Source organism: Eptesicus fuscus, chromosome 1, assembly GCF_027574615.1.
Source record: "Eptesicus fuscus isolate TK198812 chromosome 1, DD_ASM_mEF_20220401, whole genome shotgun sequence".
Classification (NCBI taxonomy): Eukaryota; Metazoa; Chordata; class Mammalia; order Chiroptera; family Vespertilionidae; genus Eptesicus; species Eptesicus fuscus.
In genome coordinates, this window is record NC_072473.1 from 7,441,291 (window position 1) to 7,459,172 (window position 17,882).

At 38.7% G+C, this 17,882-nt stretch overlaps 2 protein-coding genes across 7 annotated transcripts in view; one reads left to right on the plus strand and one right to left on the minus strand.

Annotated features, from left to right (window-relative positions):
- Nucleotides 1-7,583, plus strand: part of BMX (BMX non-receptor tyrosine kinase) — a 52,508-nt gene extending 44,925 nt beyond the window's left edge. For 4 of the 5 annotated variants that reach the window (XM_008154927.3, XM_054720456.1, XM_054720464.1 and 1 more), the window contains exons 17-19: nt 1,769-1,887; nt 4,630-4,787; nt 6,972-7,583. In XM_008154927.3, coding sequence (XP_008153149.3) covers nt 1,769-1,887; nt 4,630-4,787; nt 6,972-7,046 — 352 coding nt within the window. In that variant the 3' untranslated portion in view covers nt 7,047-7,583. The remainder of the gene's footprint in view (nt 1-1,768; nt 1,888-4,629; nt 4,788-6,971) is intronic. The other variant, XM_054720477.1, reaches the window with a different exon arrangement.
- A 3,162-nt stretch (nt 7,584-10,745) lies between these two features.
- ACE2 (angiotensin converting enzyme 2) overlaps nt 10,746-17,882 on the minus strand; it is a 39,544-nt gene continuing 32,407 nt past the window's right edge. Inside the window, exons 15-18 of one of the 2 annotated variants that reach the window (XM_008154928.3) lie at nt 16,753-16,853; nt 15,210-15,326; nt 12,593-12,787; nt 10,746-10,855 (exon numbers count right to left, since the gene is read on the minus strand). In XM_008154928.3, the coding sequence (XP_008153150.2) occupies nt 10,747-10,855; nt 12,593-12,787; nt 15,210-15,326; nt 16,753-16,853 (522 nt within the window). In that variant the 3' untranslated portion in view covers nt 10,746. The remainder of the gene's footprint in view (nt 10,856-12,592; nt 12,788-15,209; nt 15,327-16,752; nt 16,854-17,882) is intronic. The other variant, XM_054720448.1, reaches the window with a different exon arrangement.

Here is a 17,882-nt window from a genome sequence, read left to right on the forward strand (position 1 = left end):
TATATGTACCGTATTTTCCAGCATATAAGACGACTTTTTAACCCAGGAAAATCTTCTATACGCCCAGTCGTCTTATATGCCAGAAAATACGGTACCTCTCTCAAATGCAAAAGAAAAAGCTGCTCTTTGCTCCTGAGGGCAGGAAGAAGCTCCCAGAACAGGGCTGATTCCCACCTTGTTCTTAAAGTAGGAATATTGGCTGTTGTGCCAATATACAGGGAATATACTTCAAGTCCTTTGTTTCTTAGAAAAAGGGGAACACAAGTCTTACTTTGAATAAGGGGTCCTGGGGACCATGCACCAGGCCCTTTCTGTCACAAAGCTATGTGTCACATCATTCAGATGCCTGTGACTTAACTTGGTCCTAATGATTTGAAGAAAGGGTTAAACAACACAAAATTACCAGTTGGGGGTTGCCAATGTAATTTCTGGGTGTCTTGTGGTATCTGCGAAGCTGAAGAGGCCCAGGGAGAAAAGTACAGAAGGTGCTATATATAATCCTATGAAGTTGTTATTCATTATTACTATTATTTGCATAGAATAACTTGCCAAACCAGCTATTTCTGATGTTTTAAATTATGGTAAATATCTCTAACACATTTTGTTGTGTATAGTTTTCCTATAAATCATATCTAAAATTTCAGTTTTCATAATTTTTATTTTCTTATTGTCCTATTTATGAGTCATTATTTATTTGTTTTTGTGGGCAAATATATTGGGTTCCCCTATATTAATTATATAAATAGTATGTGCTTACTGTGAGAACTATAACAATGGTATATAAAGTCAAAGTAGAATTTGACCCTTTACCTCGTTCTCAGCACTAGTAGTAATTATTGCTAACACATTTCATGGATGTCCTTCCATACCTGATTCCTAGTTATACCCAATCATGTACACAAATAAGTACATTTACTGTTTGTTTCTATAAAGGTGGAATCACATTATATGTACTTGCTTTTACATATAACCATATACCCACGGCCTCTTTTTCTTATGGTAAATATAGAGTTATCTTATTTTTAATAGCTGCATATTATTCTATTGTATTAATGTACCATATTATATTAATTCACTCCTCAACATGTGGACATTAAGATTGTTTTCATTATCATTATTATAAGCCACAGTATAGTGAATATCCTTGAACATATATTTTTATGGTCTTAATAACTCCATAGGATATTTTTGTTCATCATTGTTTATAACAGCAAAATATTAGAAGCATTTACATGGTTAAACAAATTATGTAAATTCTTAAGAGGGCATTCAGCCATTAAACATGATGATGCAGAAGAAAATGTAACCATATGGACAAAATGTTCTTGATATGCTGTTAAAGGAAAAATAAAAGTAAATTTCAACATGACAGAAACCCAATTTTTTTCATATTATATATAGAAAAAAAGATTGGAAACTGTAAGCAAAAATGTATCTTGAGTGGTAGAATTACAGGTTATCTTTGGGGTGGGATTCTGAGTGACTTTATGTTTACATTTTTGTGTTTTTCTATATTTACCAAACATTTTGCATTCATATTTTGGTGTTTTCAAAGTTAGGTATCATTTTTTAAAACTTACAAGTCATAAGCAGGCTCTAGCTAAGTATACACATTGAAAGGAAGCAAAAGATCCAGAACATGAAGGCATCCGGCTGACTGGCTGCCTGTACTACCTACCACCAGGCAATGGCAGCCAGCAGAGGTCTTCCCTTTGTGCACAGCCAAGCAGTTTAAGGTCTGTATTGCTGTCCTCCCCCTCCCACACAGGTATGTTCTTGATGACCAGTATGTCAGCTCAGTAGGAACCAAGTTTCCCGTCAAGTGGTCAGCCCCAGAAGTGTTTCACTACTTCAAATACAGCAGCAAGTCAGACGTATGGGCATTCGGTAAGAATGTGGCCACACAGGCCTCAGCCCCATTTCACAAGCCAGCTTCCACAACAGGAAACCACAAGGGTAACAACATCCATTTTTAGCAAAAACCCTGAGCACTTACAAAATTACCTGTAGGCAAGCAAGACATAGAAAATGATCTTTCCTTGAGTTGGTGCTATGATGTCTGCACATATTCTATACTTTGCATCCTGCTACCACCTTCTCATAAAAGCTGTTCTACTGAAGATTTCAAGCAATTTTTAAAAATGAGTCATTGAAAACGAAAACCGAGTTTGCATGAAGTCCAAAACACTGAAGGGGTTACAATGGAATCATCTATTTTCAGCATGAAAGCAGCTGTGATAAACATTCTTTTCTGAATTGACCCATTTGGGGGACATGCCTGATGTAAGAAAACAAATATGACTCAGTGTTCTCTTTGGCCCATACCAATTTCAGCTAGTGTCCTCATTAAAATTCCTAATTTAAATCAGGGATGAGCAAGCCACAGCCCAGGACCAAATCCAGTGACCTGTTTCTGTAATTAAAAATTTATTGGCACCAGGCCATGCCCATTCGTTTTAGCATTGTCTCTGGCTGATTTTGTGCAGCACTAGCAGAGTAGAGTAGTTGCCATAGATGCATGACCAAAATAAAATACTAAAATAGTCCCTATGTGACCCTTTACAGAAAAAGTTTTCTGGCCTCTGTTTTATTAAAAGATCTATAATGAAATTTAGTAACGATAATTAGAAAACTGGAATAATTCTTAAATTGTGATTTTGTAGATTTGCTGATGTTTTTCTACATTGTGAGGGATGTCAGACCTGTTTACAATCACCATCGGATGCATCCAGGATAAATAATCCAAATTATTATCAAGCTATAGAATGTATTTAATTCAACTAAAACCTATTTCATGCTTGTCTTGGTCCATAAGCATAATTTGACTTTCTACATGACATCTATAAGACTGCCTTTAAAAAGAAAATTTTAGTCATGGACACAGACAATAGTGTGGTGATTGTGGGGCGGGAGGGGGTGGATGGAGGTGGAAAAGAAGATAGGGGGGATAAATGGTGATGGAAAATAAAATAATAGAAAAAATTGAAAGCAAATTTTAGTTAGGCATTTACGTTTTTATATAACATGATTTTTTAAACAAATTATTCCTTTAGTAAAAGTGCTATTGTTCATTGTAAAAAAAATAATAATAATCCAGTGTATACAGAAAAAGGAAAAACCACAAAGATAGGATTTTGGTGAATACTTGACAATATTTTGTGCTGATTAACTTGTCAAAGTTGGTTTCAATCTCCTTGCTCCAGTTAATACGCCTTGTGAAAGGTATTTTTAAAAACAGTATGCTTACTTAATAGTTCTACCTTGTTTTTTACCAAAAATTGAATTATCCAGATTGGCTCCTGGCATTTTCTGGCTGTTTTCAAAAACTAAATCCATTCTTAAATAATTTGTCCCCAATAAAGATATTCAAAATGAACCAGGACCTCTGAAAGCAATTCTCAAAAAGAAGATGCAGATATTTTTAGCAATGAAATTATTCTTGAGATAAGATGCTATCCTTCCAAAGAAGAGTGTTGTGAGGGAGTAACATGCTTTGGATAGTTGTTTCAGAATGTTTTTTTGAATGCAGCCATACCAACTTGTAATATTATCCTATTGTAAATATTTTACATAAAATTGGTAGCCCTAAAAGTCAGAGAAGTTTTTGAAGGTAGTACTTCAGTTATGGTTCTAGAACAATTTTCTTCCTCCTTACATATTTCTGATTTTCTACTGTTTTGACGCTGGCTGACTGTTGAAATTCTCTCACTTGGCTATGAGGATGATGGCAAATAGCCACCATTTAGAGAGCAGTTAAAATGCCCTGTGCTCTTTAAAGTGTTCTGTGTGGGATTTTTCCCTATTTAATCCTCATGGTAACTATATGATGTGCAAATATCTGCATATTATAGACAGAGAACCTGACTGAGAAGGGTAAGAAACTTGCCCAGACTGTAAGTGGCAGAACTGGGCCTCAAAGGCCACATCTGACTGACCCCAGGTGCCAGCCTGTTGACCACAATAACCAGAACTCGGTTTCTTAACCTGGAGTTCATGATGGTTGGGGGACTGTGGACATCCAGAAACCAAACACAGAAATGCTGTGCATTCATTTTCCCAAGGGAGAGCCAATGGCTTTTATCGGATTCTCAAAAGGAGACCCACAAAATATAATGACCCACTGTGGCAAAAAGAAAAGCAGCAATACTTTCAATGATTTTATCTTTACATTTCCTCTGAAAGGTAATTTGTGCAATGAAATTATTTCACACAACTGCCAAGGCAGAGAGAAAGGAAAAGTGATGACTTTGATCAATAGCTCCTAAGAGCTGGAGCTGAGTAGTTTGTGGGTTTACCCAGACCCCAGATGCTTCTCTGGAGCAGCCCAAGAATGTTGGCCCTAAGTAGCTGCCCCTGCAGCTGTCCTTGCTATTTACCCCTTTACCAGCAAAAATGGGTGACTGCAACTCAGGAAACATGGAGGAGAGACCCCCCAGGCTCCAGAAGTGATGACCCACCCTTCATACCCTGTCCCTTCTGCAAGGACTCATTTCCCAGGGCTCCCTCGCTCTGACCCATAGCCTTCCTGACCTGGCACGTGAAGCTCATTCAACAAACTGTGTACCCTCTGATGTTGGCTCTCTTTCCTTGTTGTTTGCCGGCCGCCTCTCGCCCCTCGGTGTGGTGCAGGGATCCTGATGTGGGAAGTGTTCAGCCTGGGGAAACAGCCCTATGACTTGTACGACAATTCCCAGGTGGTTGTGAAGGTCTCCCAGGGCCACAGGCTCTACCGGCCCAAACTGGCATCAGACACCGTCTACAAGATCATGTACAGCTGCTGGCATGAGGCAAGTGCACCACCAGGGGAACTGGGTGCCATGTCACCCCTAGGTAAAGCATTGGTGAAGGGGAGGCACCAGCTTCAGATCAGGTGGAAATGGCCGGGAACCTCTGCCCTCAAGTGTTTGTAATTAAAAACAAGAAATGCAGGTGCCAACATTTAACAACTTATACCCAACACTGTTCGACAAACTTCATAAATATTGGCTTATTTATTCATCAGTAAACACACTGATATAATGGCTAAAACTAACAGAAGAGGAAACAGAACCAGAGACGTTTAAGTGACTTGCCCAAGGTCATACAGCCATTAAGATGCTGACTGGCTGGTCTTGGAGTCCCTGTTCTTAACCACATTATGGGGTCTCTCCTCGAGTAGAAAATGTGTAACAGAGAACTTATAACCATGTGTAGAGAATACATAATGGACATGACCCCATCCTCTCTTCCCACACTTACCAAATGCTGAGTAAAAGCACTCCATGCAGATAAGGAATAAGAATACGTTTTGGGGTAGACATGGAGCTGAAATTGCAGATTGATTGCCCTCACAGAACTCAGTACACACACACACACACACACACACACACGTGTACTCATACTGTGGAACTGAAAACACCAAGCAGTTTATAACTATACACATTATACAGGAGCAATATAAACAGAAACAAGTACAGGACTTACTGCCATCACTGGTCAGTTGAAGAAGAGGAGCAAACAAGGGGTTTTGAGTTGAAGCCAGACCTCCTTGACCCTCGCCACTCTAGCTCCAGACACTAGGACTGCACCATCAGTTGGACAGGGAGCCCTGAACAGGAAGGAACTGCCTTCTTTCCACAGCTGCTCCACATAAGTGTGTGAATTATGGTAGAATCCATTGAGAGGGGTTTGCTGAGACAATCCCCGATTAAGGTTCTGCATCTAGTGAGCATTTTAGTCTTCCTTCAATTTTTTTTGTTAATCCTCACCTGAGGATATTTTTTACATTGATTTTCAGAGAGAGTGGAAGGGAGGAGTAGAAACAGAGAGAAACATTGATGTGAGAGAGACACATCAATTGGTTGCCTCCCGCACATGCCCCAAACTTGAAATTGAGGTATTTGTCCTTGACCCGTGGGCTGATGCTCTATTCACTGAGTCAAACCAGCTAGGGCTCTCCCCTCAACTTTATATTTTATTGCAAAACATTCACAATTTTCATTAGGTTCCAATTTATCTGAATTTCTGCCCATCTGATATATGAGAAATGGCAGTTAGGGCAGCTTTCATATGTCCCTATTCATTATAAATGAAGTATATTTTTTTAAGGGCATTTGTATATCTTCCTGAGAATTATATGTCATGTCTTTGCTCTTTTTTCTAACAGGTTTTTGTTTTCCCTGCCTCAAGTTTTAAAATCCCTTTATAAAGTGAGCGTATTTAGTTTATATTTTAACTTAGCAAATTTGACACCTTTATGATATTGATTTGTAATGCTCAAGAACAAGCAATGTTTTTTTATGTGTTGAAATCTTAGTTTATACTTTTTAGCAGTGTTTTAAAGTTTTCTTGATTTGGAGGTACATTTTTGTTAGTATTTTATTTCGGTGTTGTTGCTACTGTAAATGGGTTTTTCTTATTATATCATCTAATTGGTTATTGTACATATACATGAAGGCTATTGATTTTGTATGTTATTTTTTTAAATATATTTTATTAATTTTTTACAGAGAGGAAGGGAGAGGGAGAGAGAGTTAGAAACATCGATGAGAGAGAAACATCAATCAGCTGCCTCCTGCACACTCCCCACTGGGGATGCGCCCGCAACCATGGTACATGCCCTTGACCGGAATCGAACCCGGGACCCTTGAGTCCGCAGGCCGACGCTCTATCCACTGAGCCAAACCGGTTAGGGCTGTATGTTATTTTTATATACCATTCTCCTGATGAATTCCTTTATTATATGGGTTGGTTTTATCATGGATTCTCTTCATTTTTCCAAGTATGCAATCATATCTTATGTAAACAAAGATACTTTTTCTTTTCAATTTGTAGGACTATAATTGTTTTCTCATTAGTAAAAATGTCTGTAGTGTTTCCACATTTAAATGTTGCTAGCTTTAGGAGTCAGGTATAAATATTTTATATATTTTATTTTTAATCACAACAATCATAAACTAAACCAATGTGTGTTTCTTTTTTCTTTTATTTAGCTTCCAGAAAAGCGTCCCACATTTCAGCAACTTCTGTCTTCCATTGAACCACTTCGGGAAAAAGACAAGCCTTAAAGAAGAAACTAGGAGATCTGATAAGAATGGATATAAATGTTAGCCAACATTTCATACTTTTTAAGGAAAGTAGCAAGGCACAGAATACCTAATTTAGTGAGTTCTTCTTAATGGTATTCTGTGTGCTCTTTGTTATATTATCTAGAAATGAACAAGGTAGGAAAGAAAAGATTTCCTTGAAATTTAGGTCAAATTAATAATTTTGTTTATGCTGCTCTTAATATTATACTTCCAAGCCTATAGCAGAAGCACATTTCCTGATTGCAGTAAAGAGGGCATATACCACATGTAAAGATTGAACAGAACTGAAAAATTATTTGTTCCATATTTGTTCTTTTCTTTATATCGTCACTCCCATGATAATTAAATATGCTATTAATAAGTACAAAAATGGGACATTTGCCTTTATGTTTCAATGTTCTCAATCTTTAACATGCATGTGAATCAAATGGAGAGTTTATTAAAACACAGATTCATAGGAACTACCCCAGAGATTCTGGTAGAACAGGTCTGAGTGCAGCCAGAGAATCTACATTTTTAACAAGTGTCCAGATGTTCCTGTGCAGACAGTCAGAACTGCCCTAGGAGACTTCATTATATGGTGGGCATTACTAGGTGGTCCACAACTTAATCCAAATAACACAATTCTCATCACATACCATTGTCAAGCTTTGCTTGAAGCTTAGATTAGAACAATGACTTTATGTCACAATGTACACAAATAGAAAGCTAAAGTTCAACAATATTATCTATACTAATAAAAGGGTAATATGCTAATTAGACCAGGTTGACCGGACATCTTCTTGTTGTCCTGCTTTCCTTCTGGACAAAGCCATGGTGGCAGGGGCAGAGGCAGAGGCAGAGGCAGAGGCGGTTAGGGGTGATCAGGCCAGCAGAGGAGAGCAGTTAGGGGCGATCAGGCTAGCAGAAGAGAGCAGTTAGGGGTAATCAGGACAGCAGGGGTGGGCAGTTAGGGGCAATCAGGCCGGCAGAGGAGGGCAGTTAGGGGCAATCAGGCAGAAAGGCAGAGGGGTTAGGGGGGATCAGGCAGGCAGGCAGATGAGCGATTAGGAGCCAGCAGTCCCAGATTGTGAGAGGGATGTCCTGGATTGGAGAGGGTGTAGGCTGGGCTGAGGGATCCCCCCCGCCCTGCCTCATGCATGAATTTCATGCACTGGGCCTCTAGTTCCATAATATGTTAACTATGTTTCACATAGAGCAAATTTTAAAAGGTGCTAAGGTATAACTGTGCCTTTTTCCTTACCCTTAACCATTATCAATCTCAACTCAAGTGTAACGAAGATCTTATATCTAGAATTGATTAGATTGTTGCTTTCTAGTCATTTTAAATCCTTGAGTTTGGGGCCCTAGGGCTTCTGGCCAGTTTGACAACTGAAGTTTCTATTTCAGTCTTCCTTCTTGACACAAAGGTGCTGAAGTATGAGTTTAGTTTCTCATGGCTATTATTACAATATACTTTAGCTTTAAAACTCTTCCTGAGAATTCCCTCCTTCACAGCCTGCTGCTGAACACATAGGTTTTCATCTCTCTTGGAGTCCTTCATTGTCATCTCTATAATGTCAAGAAGGGAAAGAGAGGTTATGTTGAGGGCACTATTACAATGAAAAGACACCCTAATTAAGCCCTGCTACTATTTTCTAGATATAAGTTAATAATCTCCTTCAAGAGACATTCATACCCTTGTCCCACTTATCCCCTCACCCCCCAGCTATTTCAAATTATTCCTGTTAGTTATGTGTTTCTTGACATTTAATAATTCCATTCTTTTTAGCACAATTTACTTATGATAATATCTTCTGGGTTCTTTTTACAGAAGTACACAAATCTCAATTTATAATAAAATGAAACTTTAAAAATAACTATTAGGGCATTTATACATTCACCATGCATTTATTTAGCATGTTCTTGGTGCCAGGTTCAGTGGGTCACAGTCAGGTGGGAGTGCCAGCCATGCTGTGCTCTCAGATTCTGCAGCACAGACTGTGACCTCCCAGAGGAAGATTTTCCAGGCCCAAACTAGGTCTTTCTGCCCCACCCCCTTGACAGTTGTTTTCCCTTTTTCTTCTTATCCTTATGTATTTGATCTAAAAATAATTACCCTTATAATTAAAGTAATACATGTTTGTTACAAAAATTCAAACAATACAGAATTGTCTAGTATGAAAAGATGCCAAAGCCTGGCTTAAAAGCCTGGCTCCAAAAATCAAGTAAAGGAAGATTTTAATGTGGAGCTTTACCAGAAAGTAAGTCCAGTGATGTTAGGGGGAGCCAGGTAATGGAACAATATTCATACTATTTAAAACATGCATAATAATTTTTAAATGCTGTTTAACTTATTTAGTGTGATACCTGGCATTTATTGTTGTTGTTTTAAACCAGGGAGCTGCTTACATTTCTTGGAAGTGAAGAAAATGTTCATCCTCCCCTGACTTGGCTAACTGACTCATATCTCTATAGAATTTATTAAGAACAAAGTTATCTAACATTATGCTGATTACCACACAGAGTGAATTGATGGGTAGAGTTTGGATATTTTCATTTATTTAATCTATTTTAAATCAGTCTTTATGTATGTAGTGGATGCTGTGCTCAGAACTGGGCTAGGGGCTCTGAGATATATATAAAAGCACATCAGGTTTGTGGTTTCTAACCTACTGTATATATAATCTTAACACAACTTTTTTAGACTTAATTTTCAGCTGCTTCATACAATAAATAAATTTTAAAAATGGGAATACATTCTAAGACATTTGAGAGGTCAAAGGTCCCAGACATTCAAACAGCAACCCAATCCCTGGAAGCAGACAGAATCCACAGAAGCCCCAGTACATAAGTACACATGAGACCACAGGAGTGTGCAAATCTAGTATTTATTGAGTATCTGCTTTGTGCTCAGTGCTACTCAGACATTGTGGGTAAAAACAAAAGATTTAAGAGATTAAGTACCCACTTCAGAGGGTGACATGCAGTTGGATTTCCATTCATTCCACAGTTAGAGAACAATGGAACTGAGTTTCTACCAGGTGTGCTAGAAGGAGGCAATGTCATGGAGGCCCCAGGGGCTACTTTAATATTGTCAGGGAGATGATGAGCAAGTAGCTTGGAAGTGAGAAGGCAACATCTTCTGACACTCTGGATTCTTCTCTCTTCTTTAGACTTGTCACCCTGAGAAACACATGGTCTAGTCCAATCATCACTGGGCAAATTGCTATTGTACTTAGATTTAAGTTAATATGAAGATAATATGTCATACTCTACACATGAATTAAAATAAAGCGAACAATGTGTGTCATTCTCAATATCTGCAGCTCCATCAGTTTACTTGCACTGTTCTTAAAAGCCATCCATCCAGACTCCATATAAGGCTATTACACTGAATCCTCCCACCATATATGTTTTTTTCCCAACTCCAGCAACACAACAAACATTTGTATTTCCATTACCCCTGAACAGCCTGGAAGACCAAAGACACGCTTTCTCAAATTTTGAGGCAGAAGTAAATACTAAAAGCAATGCAAGTAAAGAGGGCCTCTAGGCCTCAGCATGTCTTCTTTGGACATTTTTCCTGAACAGAGCCATGGTTTTGATGTTTAATGACATCTTTATAATCTCATATTTTCTTTAATGTGAAATTAACATTTACATGCAATAAAATCACCTCAAAATAAAATGGATTTTTCTAAAATGAAGTTTGAACATCATCACCACTTTGGAATCCTGGATTATTTTCTCCTTTACTCAAATTCACAGAAGAATAAGGATTTTCTTCATTTCCTGCTTGGTTTTTCCTGTTAAATAAAATGAAGTCACCTTGAAATAGTGATGTTAGAATGACACTGCCTACCTTGGGCCCTATTGGGCGCAGGCATCTTTTACATCTCAACATCTAATCACTGGTGTATTTGTTTGCATTATCAGTCCCCTGTTAATGGACTATAAACACCTGCAGTGCATTGGGTTCACTTTTTAGCTCCGAGATTGTCACCCTGGCTGGCAGAGCATAAAGGCAAGTTAGGATGTGAGCTCTGAAGTCAGAGAAAGGGAGGCCCTATGCCTCAGTTTGCCTATTCAGAAAATGATGGCAACTATGTAAAGACAATGAAATAATGCTTGGAGAGCATTATTACTGGCAGAGCACTGACAGTACCTAGCATATAACCCTCAATAAATATTAACTATTATTATTATTATTATTATTATTATTATTATTATGAACTCAGTGGTCATTTAGCCAATCACCTCATATTAGAGCTTCCCAACTATATTAGCATCTTCCAAAGTATAAAGATCAGGGTAGGACAGTTTTGTGGTACAACAACCAGCTTTGGAAACTGGGTATAAATCCCAATGTGTTACTCATTAGCTGTGTAAACTTGAGAAAGTTACTTAGCCTCTCTGAATCTCAGTTTTACATATGTATGAAGATAATTACACATTTATACCATAGGTTTTTCCGAAAACATTAATGTATGAAAGTACTGAGCAGGGTAGCCAGTGTTATTTTTCTGTGTACCTTCTATTTACATTGTGTGTGGCATGAAGGATAGGTGTCCCCAAATAATGTATTTAATGAGTTAACTTTGGAATAGTATCTCATATGCAAGTTTTTAGTATGTAGAAGAGTACTTCTCAAACTGTAATGTGCATACAAATTACCTGGAAGGACTTACTAAAATGAAGATTCTAATACAACAGGTCTCCAAGAAATTGATAATTTTGGTTGGCTTTATGAAGGGAAGTTGGAGGCAAAGAGTGATAGAGAGACTAAGTATCCTTTTGTATTTTTAAAATTTTAACCCTATAGATAGATTCTATTTAATAGTTATTTTTTTAAATGAAGCTACTTTGGGGAACTAAAAAACTCTATAGTGAGGAAAATTGAGCAAAATTGACTAATGCATGTAAAAATTCCATCAATAATGTGTTTAAACAGCCCAAAGTGTAATTACATAAGCCAAACAAAAGTAAATGATTTCTCAAGACCAGGAAAAAATAATCTAGTGGCAGAGCAAGACCATAAACTAGGTCTTTAGTGATTTAAATCCTCAATGAACTTGGACCTTCAACTCAAGAACAAATTAGAGGGTCCCTGACCCATGAACTAAAGAGATGATAGTGAATCTATGCTAACTGATAAAAAATGAAGATGATTAAAGAGTAGCAGTTTGAAGCAAACTCAGAGCTCATTCTTGAATGTTTCACAGTTCAAACCTATCAAAAATCCAGCATGGACCATGGAGGACTCATCAGTAAGGATAATCCCCTGAGCCAGCCCATTACTGAGTTTTCAGTGCCTCTTGCCAGTAGGAAAATAATGCTGTGGCCAGGATTGGGTTTACCAAGGAATGCTAGTAAACCGCAGGCTGGGCCTCTACTGTGTGGTAGGGCTTACTAGGTAAGCGAAGTGCTGATGAAATGTGGCAATTATCCTTCCTGTACAGCCTACCACTTACTGCAAATTTTCCAACTAGTTTTCCCTAAACCTTTCTGTTTTAGGATAGATAAGTCCAGGAAAGGTCACTTACTTCTTTCGGTCTCTGATTCCAGTGAAGATGAGCACACCGATACCAATTACTACCACTCCCATCACAACTCCAAAAACAATCAGCCATATGGTGACAGGTGGTTGGTAAGGGGGTCCTAGTGTAGGCTGAATACCCAGAAACTCCAGGCTGTTGTCATCCAGGCGAAAAGCAGCATTGATACGACTCCGGGACATCCTATCCCCAAAAGTAAAACACTTAGGCAAAAGGAACATTTAGGCAAAATAGAATGGTGTGCAATTATTTACTCCTTATAGCATTGTTCCTGAAAGGATTTGATAAGGCCTATCCTAAGAATGTACACCTTAAATAGCAATGAAATCAAAGTATATCACTAGGTCCAAGGAATGATATGTTTTAACAATTATGCACCTTTAATATCTTGCAATCTGGATTAGGTTTGGCAACAGCTTCATTGGATAATTGGTTGCAAGTGTGGAAACATGCAAATGGCTGGCATTTGTTCATTTGTGATGATTATGTTGCAAAGGCAAAGTTAGTATATTCAGCAAGAACTTCCCTTCTATCAGAGTATATCTACAATGACTTTATATCAAATAATGAAAAAGGACCATTTGAATGCACCTCTTCTATAAATGAATAAGGTCCTGTACCCAGTTGTATTTTCCAAACAAAAGGTGTTGACATTTGGAAGAGGCACTGGGCAGGAACACGGGAAAAGGGCCTTTTCCAATTTCTCCAGCACAGGGATGGGACATGGCTGAATTTTATAGATTTTTTTTAAAAAAGGATGAAAATTCTTTTAAAAGCAAAACAAAAAATAGTGAAATGGAAAATATTCTGGATCGAAAACCAAAGTGTCTGGCATCCCATCGTCCTACCCTTGAGTACAGTGCAGGTCAGGAGGTCAGAGCCCACCCAGGGAAATACAGTGCTCAAAGCAGAATTAGTCATGTAACCCTTGGCAACCTTAGCCTGAAAGTGTCTCAAGTCATTCTGGAAATAGGAAGTATGAGGTCCCCTGCAGCTTACAGGGGGCTAGGCTCTTTCATGGAGGCAGTGAGTCTCTGGGTCTGGTTAGGTTGTACACCCACCTAACCCAGATTTTCTCTGCACGTACACTGCCCAGCAGGTCTTAGTTCTGCTTCCAAAGATGAACAACAGCTCAAGAGGGCCATCTAGTGCGCTTCTCCCTAGCAGGCTATCTTAAGCCTTTTTTTTTTTAATTGTTTATTTTATTGTTTAAAGTATTACAAGTAGTAGTACATATGTCTCTTTTTTTTTCCCCATTGACCTTCCTCCGGCATCCCCTACCCCCCAGCACATGCCCTCACTCCCACCACAGTGTCTTGTGTCCATTGGTTGTGCTTATATGCATGCATACAAATCCTTCGGTTGATCTCTTACCCGCCCCCAACACTCCCCAGCATTGTGCTAAGTGAAATAAGCCAGGCAGTGAAAGAAAAATACCACAGGATCTCACTCATTTATGGAAAATAAAGAATATTATAACCTGATGAACAAAAAGATAGATACAGAGGCAGAGAAGCATCGAACAGACTGTCAAATATCCTAAGCCTTTTAATACAAGGGGAACCATCTGCATCTGCCCATTCTTCACTTGTGCTGTTTTGGGAAACAGCTGAGGCAATTGGGCAAGCTGTTCCTTCTAAATACTCACTGCCCACAGCAAGTCCCTCTCCTTGTGTGGAGGCTAACCATGTCTAAGGAAATCTATGCTTGCCTACTTTGTTTCAGACTTTGGGGAGTTAAATCAAGTCCCCATAGCAAATGATGACAATACCTGTCCGTGTCCCTTCCACACTGAAACCATTTTCCATGAGTGCTGGCTAGACTTTCTTCATCCAGTACCTGCTGCCTTTGTGAGAGCATTCTCAGACTACACGATTCTGCTCTGTTTGCAGGCCAGAAATGCTGGGGAATTTGTCACCTGTAAGCAGTTCTCAACCAATAACTGATGGGAGGTGGTAAATAAATACCCCAGCTTTGCTGGAACAATTTGGGTGCATATTCTATATGGTATCCCAGAATTCCCCAGCAAAATTAGAGCTCTAGTTGCCCACAGTGGTAACTTGCTTGGTAATATGTGATGTATAATCTTCCTTCCATTCTCTGTCTCCTGTGCACAGTTCTCTACCAGTGCTTCTTGAGATCACCTCCCAAATAAACTGCTTACACTCAAATCCTTGTCTAAGGGCCTGCATCTGGAGGAATTCAAATCAAAACAATTCCCTTGCTAGGAGATCCGCCTGGAATAAAACCCCAAGTTTTTAAGATGAAGTAAAACAGCTGATGTGGCTCAGTCGTTTAGCATCGGCCCATGAATAAAGAGGTCCCCCATTTGATTCCCAGTCAGGACACATGCCCAGGTTGTGGGCTCAATCCCCAGTGGGGAGGGTGTGCAGGAGGCAGCCAATCAATGTTTCCATCTCTGCATCCCTTTCCCTTCCTCTCTCTCTAAAGTCAATAAAAACTTATTTCTTAAAAAGATGAGATAAAATATGTAAATTACTCAGACCAGTGCCTGGCACACAGTAAGAGCACACTCAGTGTTAGTTATGGTTATTGTTGCATTTGTTAACCCCCTCGACCTTATAGTTTGAAAGTAAAATATCACCTGATGGCATCTTCAACTTCACTTCTAGGAATGATGTCAGACATATTTGTAGGTGAAGTGACAAAGAACTTGAAGGAGACTCTTGGTTTTACATCATTCACCCACACGTCCTCTGCCCTGTGGAGAAACAAAAGAAACATCTTCCTTTGTAACACAGAGAACACAATGAATAGAGTGAAGACTTCCACTGGTGAAAAGGAGATTGGTAGAGGACCACAGGGTTAAGTAGAGAAATATGGGTCAGGGCAAACAATAGGACAAACACACACACACACACACGCACACACACACACAACACACAAAAAAAAAAAAAAAAAGCTTAACACTGCCCAAAGCACATGAACTCAGCTACATAAGTTGTAATAGCATGTCTTTGCACTATTTGTTCTGCCACCATATAAAAATCACATTTTTTTTCAATGATAGAAAAATCCAAACTAAAAGCACCAGAAGAATCAATGAGGAATCATTAGTGACTTGGGATTATGATGAATAATATGGTGGGCAGCGACAGCTTAGTAACATGGACAGAGGTGGTGTGTTTACACCATTGCAATCTTGCCCCACTCAACAGAACTGTCATGTTACACCTATGGATGTGGGTGAGGCATGGGGTTTACAGTACAATGTGTTCTCACAGCTGCCAGAGTGATCCTAATAAAATCTGAAGCAGATCATGTAGCTTATTGGCCTTCTAACTCCGAATAAAAGCCGAAGTCCTTAGAATGGCTTGTGAGACCCACATAAACTTTCTTCTCCCCTTCCAACCCACATGTCCCAATACCACCCTAACCATAGTGCCTCCTACTTGTCTTCTATTAGCTCCTTCTGCTCCAGCCACACTGGACTCCTTGCTGTTTCTTCAACAGGTGAAAGATATCCATTCCTCAGGATCTTTCCAACTGCTACTTTCCCTGACTGAAACATTGTCTGTATTACTGGCTCTCTCTCTCTCCTACTTCAGATTTTTGCTCAAATATTAATGAGGCATTTTCTGACCATTTTATGTAAGATTAAACTCTATACACTCACAAACATACACACCACACTCCCTACCCCCCTTCCTGTTGTAATTTTATCCCTAGCACTTATCATTATCTAATACTATTTTATTTCTCTTATATATTTTGTTGATTGCCTATAACACACACACACACACACACACACACAAAATATATCCATTAGAATACAAGCTCTGTGAAGGGAGGTTTATGCCTTTATCTTTCAGTGTTGAGGGTACATGAGAGCATTTGGGGGAGGGAAGAGGAGAGGAAAAAAGAAGAGAGAAGAGAAGGGAAGGGAATCGAAAGGGAGAGGAGAAGGCGTTTAATAAGAACAATACTTTTGCAATCTGCAAGTCAAACAAGTCACAGTTCTGTAAATAGAATGGCCCACATTCTAGGATATAAAAGAAGTTTAAAAGTTGTTAGGAGGATTTTCTTAATTTCACTTGAATAAAAGGTTAAACAAAATTATCTCCTCAGACCCAAGAATGAGGGAAGTACTAGTTGGAATAACTTGAAAGCACAGCAAATGAACTCACCTAAAAGGAATCGTCTGGTTTTTCATTTTTAAAAAATACTCTCTCATGGCATATGCAACCGATGATCGGAACAAGTACATTTCATTGTCATTCCATTCATACTGCAAATTCAAAAGAAAACACTGCTCAGTAGGGATCATAGCATGCACGCAAGTCTTGATAGCCCACAAGCATTATTTTTAAATTTTCTAATATTCCAAAGATTCTTGTTATTCATTAAGTCAGTGACCTTTCATTTGAGTGTGTATCAGCATCATCTGGAGTCCCAGTTAAAACATTGCAGACTGAGCCCCACCCTCAGAGTTGTATCTCTAACAAGTTCCCAGATGATACTGATGCTGCTGGTCAGGCAACCACAGTTTAAGAACCACCAGGTTCGCTGATTCTTTAACGTTAGTTTCATGTAACATGAAATGAACACTCTGAAGGTAGGCTTAGAGACAGGAATCATGCAAGTCGCGAGTTCTGGTTAAATGTCCATATATTGTAGACAAGTATGCTGAGATTTACTATTTTATAGTAAGTTCTCAAATATGTATAGTGTAAAAGAAAAAAAATTTGAGATTCAAAGGAAAAACAATTTTATAAACAAGGTAATTTGTTCTTTCCAGTGCTAAACAAATGTCTTGTGTATTTGCATAGTCTGAAAAACTAATTACAACAGAAAAAAGTATTCACTCTTTCCTCCAGTAGTTGGCGGTAGAGATTAATGAATGGCACAAATTTTGCATCTGTCCTTTCTCTTTTAAGAAAAACAATTACAAGAGTTCACAAACGAACTGTTACATTAGCTCAGTTTGATATCACTCAAATTCTGGAAAAGATTGCTTTAATAGTAATAACATTATTTTTTTTTATATTTTATTGATTTTTTTTTATAGAGAGGAAGAGAGAGGGATAGAGAGTTAGAAACATCGATGAGAGAGAAACATCGATGAGAGAGAAACATCGATCAGCTGCCTCTTGCACACCCCCTACTGGGAATGTGCCCGCAACCAAGGTACATGCCCTTGACCGGAATCGAACCTGGGACCCTTGAGTCTGCAGGCCGATGCTCTATCCACTGAGCCAAACCGGTTTCGGCAGTAATAACATTATTAATATTTACTACTAACAATATTCTGGTTACT